Genomic DNA, 11454 nt, shown 5'->3' with positions numbered 1-11454 from the left:
TTGTTGTGTGTGTGTGTGTGTGTGTGTGTGTGTGTGTGTGTGTGTGTGTGTGTGTGTGTGTGTGTGTGTGTGTGTAGATGTGTGGATATGTGTATGTGTTTAATCATAATATATCTTTTATCTCTTATTAATTAATTGGAATAAATATAATAAAATATAATAAAAGTAAGAACAGAATAACGTAATTATGCAATTATATCGCCATGAATTATAATTAATATCAATGAAATTATTCATTTTGCTTTTATTGCGATTGATTTTAATGTCATATCCAAAAGGGAAAAATAAGATCATAAAATATCGTACATCAACATTTTATTTATGTGATAAGTCTAGTCAATCCCTGATCAATAGTCTGGTAAACGATGGTCGTTTCCGTCGTCACGCTGTTTGCTTCGCGTCACTTATTTTCATTATTTTCGCCATGGCGTAACTTCAATGTTGAGCGAGTAAAGTTTAGACTGCGGTTCGCTTACGGAACGATTACATGAAAACCGACGAAGTTTGTGGGCCGCAATGTAGATCGGTTTTCACGAGAAGGTATCTCGCGATAAGGGCCGATGCGAAAGTTGTGGCAGGTGTGTGTACAGGTGGATTCTATTTACATACTACGTTTTCTCGATGTTACGCTAACGGCGAGCCTGTTTACGAAGATTTTTGAAGCCGAGATAGAATCACCTCGGCAATCTCGCGTGACGAGAAAATTTACAATCTAATAGAACTTGCAAAACAGAACAGATTGCAACAAAGTCAACGAATAATTCAGAGAGAATATTAATTAGAACATTAAGTAGAGAAAACATTGAATAAGACATTAAATAATAACATTAAATAACATTAAATATATTGGTTATATTAAATTCAATTATATAAACAAAATTTATCAATTTTTAGGAAGAAAGATTAAAATCTCTCTTGCGTTACTAAAGACATTTTCCTTGAAGTTCAAACAATCATAAAAGATCATATGTATCACAATGAAGAAATTTGATGAAGAGATTTGTCATTTTACAAAGAAGACATTTTTTTCAACATTAAATGTACATTATCATGTTAAACGTACAAGTTTTCGTCCGATCATTTAAGTTAAATAATATTTAACACAGTTTAATATTTAAATGGGTGATCTTTTGGAAACATCATGTACTGTTAATATTTTTTTGGAACTCAGTTATTTTATGTGATCTTAAATTTATTTATTTTATATCGTACTTATACATCTATTATCGTCTATTATATGTATAAAGATATTTATAAAAAGATTTATTTTATGTATATATTATATATGTTACATATACATAAATTATCTCTCATATCCAATAATGTTCTCTCCTCCTCTTAATTATTATATAAGCAATTAATTATATTACAAATTCCAGACCAAATACGTAACGATTCCCTAATTTAGATATAACCTCTATCCCAACTACGAAATAGTTTCGATGCCTCGTAATATTTCGGGAAGGTGGAGAACGCCGGTGGTATTGAACGTCATCTCGAATTTAATTAAATCTGCTTCGTACCGCCGTTGCACATCCGTTTGGATTGGATGGGTGAAGCGAACATCTAGAGAATCAGCTAAGAGCGACTAACGATTCAGTTGATTGCGAGACTTAAGAGAATTCGACGATGCTGACGACGATGAAACTAGCGTCGACGACAAACAATCCGGCCGATCAAACAAACGAGCGGCTTAAACCGCGTGTTAGAATTCGAAATGCATGTCCTGTGCTATTGAGGATTAATTTGTTCCTAAAATGTAATGAGTATACTACTTATACGTGTGTATAAGTACCAGTTCAATTCGCAGATCAAATAAATATGAAAAATTAAAAGAATTTAAATATATTAATACATTAAATAATAAACACTACAACATTTATTTTACATCATTAGAACATTAAACAATATTAGAACATCTATAATAATGCATTAACTGATTGATGGATAGATTTATTTAGATAAACTTTGATTTATTAATGTAATTTATTAAGCTTTGATAATTAATGTAGATAAACTATGATTTATTAATTCAGCAATGAGCAAACTAATAGCATATATATGCTGATTGCACTCAACTGTTTTCATGAATCATGAGATACAAAATTAAAACATTGTGTAATACGTTACAAATATAAAAATGTAAAGATTACATATTATCATTACATATAATTATAAGCAATAATAATTATAACGTTCATATTCATTCGTGAATATATAATTAAAAAAAAAGGAGAGCTGAAAAAACGATTATTATAATCATTTATAAATATTGATAAAATTCAACATAAAAAATACAATTAAGACTAAGCTGATAGTAAGCTGTAAGTATCTTCTTTATGTGTGTGCGTGTATAGTTGTAAGGAAGTACCGATTCGGTGGAATTCTCGTCACGTTCGGAACGGTATAAATCTGACGTGATTCATCCTGGCCGTCGATACATGAACGGCCGCGTGCACTGGCCACCTGGCACAGAAATACTTTGCCGGCTATGCAGCATCCGATTCGGAATTCACAGAAATCTTTCCCCTCGCTGTAGAGAGACACGGAAGGTATCTTCGCAATGAGTGGGCACGCGGAAAACGGTTAACAGCGCGGCAAGCTCAGCGAGAGTCGCCGATACATAAAGATATATTTCTCGATATAATAATGTACGATAAGGGTATTTAAAAGCGACGTACGTATGACGACTAGTTATCATCACGAAATCATAAAGAAACCGCGAGTATTTCCCAAAAATTCGTTTCCCAAAATTCGTTTTCATCTAAGAATGAACAGAAAACATACGTGAATCTAAAAAATAAAATTTTCTTATATTGAATATATCGTTATATATTGAATGATGAAGTATAATCTTAATTAAAATGCATGAGAGTAATTTATTTCAATTAATAATAATTATTATGTAAAATTAAATTCATTCATTTATATATAATTATTAATTCATCAATAATAGGACTTATACATTAATTGATTTTAATCTTAACTGATATTTATTATTTCAATAGAAATTAAAAATCGTCAGTCCCGTAAACAATCGCTTAATAAAATCTTTAATGGCAAAGTTAAGAAGATTATTTCGACAGGTGGTGATTTCTCGTTAAACTTTCCTCAGGGATAAATCGCTTGTCTGTCAAGGGACGCTTACGTTGGCAGGATATCCGATAACGACGGGACCTTGTCTTCGATAAAATCCATTTCTGGTATCGGATGAAGTTTCCCATACTACTTTTATATCAATTCCGATAATTTTATTTTTTTTTCGATTTTAGGTGGATATCGAGGAACCAAGACTTTTAACAATGATGCATTTTTAACATCGGGATATCGCGCCGGTTCACGCTTTCCGGAAGAAGAACGGAAAAGGAAGGAATGACGGACTCGAGTGTCCTCGGGGATGCCGAGGTCGTCAAAGCGCGAGAAAACTCCACATCGATCGGCAATGTCGCGCACGGAAACGTCCGTTAAAAGTTTGACAGGATCTCATACCTAGAGTCTCACCGCAAAGTGGAATTTCAGAAGATAGACAGGGATGAAGCAAGAAATAAAAACAACGCTGCTGGACGCGCCAACAAAGATTTAAATACGTGCCAGACCACCTTGTGCGCATTATAATCTTTTTTAATTTTTTAAAATTAAAATAATAGACGTAAATAATATTAACACATCTCTAAGAGCCTCTTGTGTACATTTTTTAGATGTATGTCCTAAGTTTGGATAGTAATTAAATACTATTCGGAAAAAGAAAGAAAGGGATTTATTGATCCTGTCGGCCTTCATTGGCGGTGGGTTCAATGTTCGAGACATGATCAAACAAGTAATTTACGACGTAATAAGGTTAATAGAACGTGATAAGGTTGATAGAACGTAAGACTTAATATTAAGAAAAGTATCGCAAAAAATATTTTCATTTCGAGGATATCATGTGATAGATTCTATCTCAATTATCTCTTTCTGTCGCTCTAATTAAATTATAATTGAATTAGTGTTATATATAATTAAATTAATTAAATAATTATATAATAATTTAGTTTTTTATAATTGCTTCTTCAATTTTTTTCATACAATCAACAGAAACTTTCTTTTCTTCTTGATATATTTAATGTATTTAATTATTAAATACGCTCACTTTATTAAATGTAAGTTACTTCATTATCACACAATTTATCGATCACGAGTAAATTTTTTTCATTAATATTATTCTGATATTATTCTGAAGTATTCAAAAAAAGAAGGAAAATACAATTTCTTAAATAATTTCTGAAAATTTTATAATATTTAAAAAGATCATATCTTGAATTTTATATAAATAAAGAAATTAAATTAGCTACATATAATTAATTAACAATCTCTCTCTTCTTTTTATTATTTATAACTTCAAGATTAACCTTAATTCATGAAAATTTTTTTCATTGTTATAACCGAAAAGCTATATACTTATCTAGACTTTAGCTTTAATTCTATCGAAAATTCTGTCAATAAAAAAAACGATGACAGCACGTCGGTACAAATGTTAACATATTTGCAGTTTTAATTTAAATCCACCCGTGACAGGATTCGGAAATTTCACGTCTCGAAGGAAAGTCACGTAGCAGGGCATGTCTGATCCGATGTCTGATATTCTCCGATGGCGATATAACATAGACGATCAAGACAGCTAAATCCGACGGCGTGACGAGACTGCACGCTCGCATAACTCGGTGAGGAATTTACCAGGGAATATTCTTGACTTTCGGTATTTCCAGAGGATTCGTCCGATGGGACATAAAGATATATTAATGCCTAAAATAATTATCTCTTGCTTTGGGAAGCATAAATATCAAATATCGATTTAGAAAAACATCATGAATGCAAAATGATCAAGGAATAAAGATGAATGATTGTTAGAACTATTATGTAATTCACGCGCATAAACAGTGCAAATATACATGCAAATATAAACACTTCGCTAATAATTCACAATACCCCAATGCTCGAGCTTATTGAAATGACGAGACGTGCATTCACATTGTTAGATAATTCGAAGCAATGATTCTCAAATTCGCAGAAAATATTTGCATTAAAGTGTAGAACTTTTCAAAAGTATTAAGTTATTATAATGAAAGAACTTCGGAAGAACTTCTATCAGAAAACAAAAGAGAAAAAATCCATTCCAGTATAAAATATTTTTCAACTTGACATTCAATAAATCGTAATGTCTAAAATAGTATTAAAAATGTAAGGAACAATCTTTTATAAATAAATAAATTTTTTATTGAAAAAAGCAAGTTTAAAATTAAAAACTATTTTTTTTAATATATCAAAAATATCATAAAAGCGTTTTAATTTTTACGTAGGTATGCATTATTACTTTTTGAAAATCATAAAATTCTTTCTCAATAAATAGATAAAGAAAAAATTCTTTTGTAATCAAAGGAGAAAGTAAAAATCAATTTTGTTTTAATTAAATATCAATTCTTGTTATTTTGAACGCATAATTTCAATATGAATAATAATTTCAATAAAATAGTTTCAATATGAATAATAATTTTATCGTTAACATAAAGTCAATACATATCAAATTCAATCTTTGCTTTGTTAAATATAAATAAATGCTCTCATTTAAATACGAGAACTTCTAATAAAATACCTCACCGTAAGCCATTAATACGATCCGATAAGACAGATCGCATCGGGCAATGGCATCACCGTGTAATGATATAGCCTGTTAATGTGACGTGGTACTGGAACAATATCTAGCAGCTTGATTTGTAGTAATGATCGCGACAGTGTCTCGTGTTCGATCACATGTGCTCGCAATCGCGCAATCCAATCTATAATTTATCCTCGCGGCTACGCGTATCGTTAATACGCATCGCGTCACGAAATAAACCAGTCAATCACGGCTTGGCATCCTAATCCTATGACGCACATCCAGCAGCTAGAATATATCAACTCCATTTCTCTTTTCTAATTCTAAAAAATCCAATTCAATTTTTATTGATTATATTTAACTATGAAAAATTATAACTTCTAGAAAACAAAGTTTCTTCATCTCCTTTATTTATAAAATAAAAGATAAAAAATTTTGCGATAAACAATAATCGAGATATAATTATACTCATTATGTTTATTATACTAATTATGTTTATGTATGATATATAAAACGAGATAACTCATAAATTGTGCTATTATTCTATAATTACGAATATCATGGCAATTATGGGATAGTCTCAGTTGACAGGTGAAATTATCAACTTCCCTTTTCCCTTTGGTGACATTTTAATTACTGCCAGCAATATCGATAGCGTAAGAATTGTGAAATACAACCAACGCATGAGATAATCGGCGAAAATGTCACGTGTCATTATTACAACTTATCGTTTTGTGTCGGTTGCATAATGCATACTGCGTCATCACATAACCCGATGCAACTGAGCGAGTTACGACAAAGGGTGACAAATTATCGTGGCTAGAGAGACGACGAAATTTTAATGTAATAACTCAGCTTTTGAGCATTGTGTACAGACTACAATCATAATGTTACTAGATATACCATCATTAGTTTGTGCTAATCAAATTTTCAACAATTTTCAACGATGTTTATAACAATGTTTAAAGTCATTCGCTGCTGTGTTGGGCATGATTTTATGATGTGTAAAAATATATACATTGAGGGCAAAAAAAGTATTCGTACTGGAAATTTTTTATAAAAAAAATGTTATTTGTAGAAAATAAACATTAATTAACAATTTTATACAATGAATATACAATGAATTCTGTTCTAACATAAATAAACGAGCTTCGCACTGATTTTAAAAGCTAAATTTTTTGTCTGTACAAATACTTTTTGAGTATCAAACGATACAATTTTTAATTTTCGCTTATTTTTCAAATGATATATTTTCTATAATTAATACACATCTTTTTGGTAATATATAATTTTAGAAACATACAGTCTATTTTATTCTATTATAAATAAATTGTTAATTACACAGCAAGAAATGATTGTCAATTAAACGTCGGATCGACGTCAAATTAGTGTTGAAATCATCGAATTTATATCGATTCGACATCATTCAATAACTCATTTCTCGCTGAATAATATTTACTTTTTAAAAATAAAGTTTTTTAAAAAAATATTTGCTGTATGAATACATTTTGCACTCATTGTATATATTCGGCCAATTCGAGAAACTCAGAAATAACAGATTATAAATTTGTTCTTTTCTTATTATGTATCATGAGTTATTTACCGTTAGCTTTTAATGAAATAATATAGAAGCAAGAAAGCTTGGTAATTATGTAAATAGATGTGCGTCATACTTTTATTAGCAAGAAATCAATCCGTAATTTTTAAATAGCTTGAGGATATATACTAAGAAAATACTAAGAAAACTATGAAAATAATAATTATATTTTATACAAATCAAGAAAAATAAATTAACTATTCAAAAATAATTACTCAAGCAGTAAATATAGAGGAAAACGCTAGCTTACCGTAAGTTATCAAACATTATTTCGAGAACTCGCGTGGTAGTGTACACATTTTTGTGTAGTTTGTCTTTTTTTTAATGCAAAACTTCAAAGTTACATAAGAAAGAAACCTCCATGATAAGGCTAAATAAATTTGCGTCATCAACATTGTGCGCGAGTAAGGAGCATGTTTTCCTTTTGAGAACCGGGCCTCAGTCTTGATCTGTTAAGGTCGCGTTATGCCAGCGGAACATGAGCAACAGCCACCTCCGTATTTTCTCACTGCACGTTCGTTGGCGTGTCGCTTTGTAATAATAACGGCCGCTACAACACGAAGGCGAGACATGCCTTTCATTACAGTCGCTGCAGCGCGCGCCAAAAGTACCTAATTGCAGAGATTAGAAACGGCAATAAAAAGAAAACAGGCACGAGAAAAGTCGCACGAAATTCCCCGACATTCTCCACGTACAACAATTTTGGACAGATATTTATTATTCTGCAGAAAACATAACTATTTGATATGGTCATGTGACGAAAAAATATAGCAATCTTAATTTAAATTTTTTAAATAAACTCGTAGACAAATTTTTCTTTATAATTGTAAATTCTTGGTACAATTATTTCTGTTATATAAAATTTAAACTGAAAGGATTTCACAAAATAAATATTTTCATATCAGAAGACACAAAGTCGGTGCTAAAATAAATCGATGCAAAGCAACGAGATCAACCGTATATCTTTACGTTAAAAATTAGTCTCAAGAAAATGCTCAGAAATTTTTATTTTTTCATTTGAAATATAGTTTAAGATTAAGACACAATGGCCTATGTCTAGGTGTCATTGGTGGATCTTCAATGGAGGATCGCTTCCCGAGTTATTATTATTAGTTTAACATTTTGTGAGAAATTGTTTGCAAAATTTGTTTGCATTGTTAGATTTCAGACCTTCGCTCACTCGATCGATATCTATAGGGCGAGTGACCGATTATTTCCCATTACGAAAGGCTTCGTAAACCGCATGTGTACCAGTATCATCATTAAGCAGCCACTTTGCCTCGTTACATAGTCAGATAATGAGATTTCCTATATATCTGCCACGAACTCCAAGGGATAAGAACTGATCCTAAGCTATACACTTGCCTAAATATATATGTAGTATACAAAACGCTATATGAAGATCTGTATAAAGGGTACTCTCATTCCTTTGTACAAAATACAAATTTAAAGCATGGATCAACATTCTCAAGCATGAAACAAAGAGAATGAAAGAAAAAATTCATATCAAGTAACCGTAGAGTTTTATAAAATTTTATAATTATTCAAAATTTTAAACTAATTTTATCTACCAATAATTTCATTGTAAAGAGAGCCTGAACGTTTTTGGGAAATAGATAAAATGGTGATGAGGTGATTCTGAATTTAAAATTCATCCTTTCTTTTCTTTGAATATAGAATTCGTAATTTCGATCAAACTCAATAATATCTCGACTCAATAATATCTCGACAGAATAAATTTTTTGTAGTGAGACAAGTTTACACGTTTCAATAAATTCATCAAAATTGAGATGACTAGCGCGCGATTGAGATGATAGCCGATGGCTGTGAATTATTAATGTAGCTTCAAGGGAGAAAGGAGGGAGAGCCATGGATAATTTTGCAGCGAGGCGAATGTGATTACGCGGTTCGTTACATGTATCTAGCATCAATGTTACTTAACATGGTTGGATGCACACGCTCAAAGTATTCATTGCAACGCTGAAAATCACATTACAGCCAGTTTTGTGATAATAATGATAATTATAATAAGCGATGTATCATTATACGAAAAAACATTTCTACAGAATTTAATCATAATTCGTGTTTTGTATCCATCCTTCAATTATTTATCAGCTAAACAATCCGCAGAAACGGCAGTTATTACATTGGTGGACAATTCAACGATTAAATTTCACCGCAGATAAATGGAACCGATTGAACATAACAAGAGAGTGATTTGATCCACTCTTTTACTCGGCCGCTTTGGAAGCGTATATTTTCGGTTCGTGTCATTGTTCAATTTCATTCAAAACGCTTTCCTCTCAACGCATTGTGAAAAACGTCGAATAATTATTGAGGCGTTGAAAAATGCAAAGCCCTTTTTAAAAGGATTGATTTTTAAAAAAGCTTTATCTTTCATATAAATCACAATTTATTTAATGTTTCTTCTTAATTTCAAAAATTTTATACATATATATGAAAAAATGATTGACTATATATGCTATACAGTTCAAAAACTAGAGTTAAATAACATTAAAATTATAAGACGCTGCATAAAATTAATGATTGTGTAGCCAGTAAATATATTAATCTTTTTATAGCTCACATAAATAAAAAATTTGATGTGTTGAAGAATTGTAATAATTATTCCAGTCAATAATGAGCGTGTAATTTTAATCGGTATTAAGTGAATTTAAATAGCATTAAATTATACGTATCTTCTTACAAATTCCATTCCATCGTTCTACTTTAATAAATAAAGTATATAGTTCATTTTGATAGGATCTCATTAATTTGTTGTACGTCATCAAACGTAATAGCTTTTAGCTTTATTGAACATTAAATACTGTTAATCACAAATATGAAGAAAAAGATTCGTTGAGAGATGAATTGAGTTAACAGCTTTCCGTGTAATTATTCGGGAACAATTTGTCTAAAATCATTAACAGTGCAATAGTACCATTGACTACAAGTCCAACTCAATTATCGCGGACAAGAAATCTCTTCAGCGAAATCTCTTGCGAAACTTCGCCCGAGGAAAGTTCACGTCAACAGTGCACAGTACAGAGAGAAGACAGGAATCTGTTGTTTGTGTACGCTCACGAATTCGCACCCGTATTGTCGTATTAATAATACGACAATAATACCAACGCGAATTCACGCGAGCGAGGCGACGAGTCGATTATTAAGCCGGGAATCCAACACCCGCGATTAACGCGGAATTACCGGGACACATTGCATCTCCTGTCGTTGCGATAATGCACCCGCGCAATGATGGAATTTAAGCTGTGGAATCCGCATGAGAATCGGGATGTGCACGCCGAGTAACTTCCAAGATGCGCTTTGCGAGATTCACATGGAGCTAGAATTAGTACTTAACGCTTCGCCGAAGACGCAGAGCGTAGATTTATAGCAAGAGATATATAGCAAGTCGGAAACTCGATATGTCCGCCAAACGTTCCAAATGGTTTAACTTACCAATTCGAGTTAGTAGATTAATAAATGATTTTCACATAAATGACGAAAGTTTCAAATTTATGAGATATTTTCCAATGTATAAAATTATATAATTCGTAAGCAATAACTTAATTTATCTAAGGTCTATTCAAAAAATTCAACATCTAAAAGTTAGATATTCAATTTTAAGTTTGATATTTGGAAGAACAAAATTCGACATCCAATCCTTAATATCTAAATATTCCGTGTTTTATGCTCGAATAATATGTAACGTCTTTTTATAATTTGTTAAATAATATTCCAAGAGGCGACTCGTAACCCACAACACTAGTGCCTAAAAACGCTAAAGCCGGATGAATAAAGCAAAGACGACACTTACCTGGTCGTGTTGATCGTGAAGATGGTCTCGATGGATCGACGATCGAGCACACCGCCGCTAAGCAGATACTGGACGGCGATCAGGGCGAGGACGACGCAGGCGAGCGCCTTGAGATGGGCACGATGCCACAGTGCCACGGCTGCGGCGGCCACAGGCATTGCATGCGCGAGACACCATAACTCCTTTCTAGCCGCCGTTAGAGGAGCACCACCGTGCACCACGAGGCACTCCTCCCTGCTGGCCGCTTCCAGTTTCAGCTGCAGTTGCAGCCCTCAGGCCAGGGACCGACCCTGTTGCAGTTCTTCTTCTCCTCCCGGAATGAGCACGAAGGGAGAAAAGCCTCCTGGGGCTCCTCACTTCCGCTCACTAGGAGCATCACCCTCGCAGCGTCTCGCGACCGTCCCCTCG

General features: G+C 32.5%; 1 protein-coding gene across 1 annotated transcript in view; it reads right to left on the bottom strand.

The window, feature by feature from the left end:
* The window catches only part of LOC105619925 (beta-1,4-N-acetylgalactosaminyltransferase bre-4), a 30925-nt gene extending 19721 nt beyond the window's left edge, over window positions 1-11204 (bottom strand). The window contains exon 1 of the mRNA XM_012201440.1: window positions 11047-11204. Within this exon, the coding sequence (XP_012056830.1) occupies window positions 11047-11204 (158 nt within the window). The remainder of the gene's footprint in view (window positions 1-11046) is intronic.
* Between the last annotated feature and the right edge of the window lie 250 nt (window positions 11205-11454).

Source organism: Atta cephalotes (genome assembly GCF_000143395.1).
Source record: "Atta cephalotes unplaced genomic scaffold scaffold00023, whole genome shotgun sequence".
Lineage (NCBI taxonomy): Eukaryota > Metazoa > Arthropoda > Insecta > Hymenoptera > Formicidae > Atta > Atta cephalotes.
The sequence above is the reverse complement of the archived record's forward strand: the minus strand, read 5'-3'. Positions and strand labels throughout refer to the sequence as shown.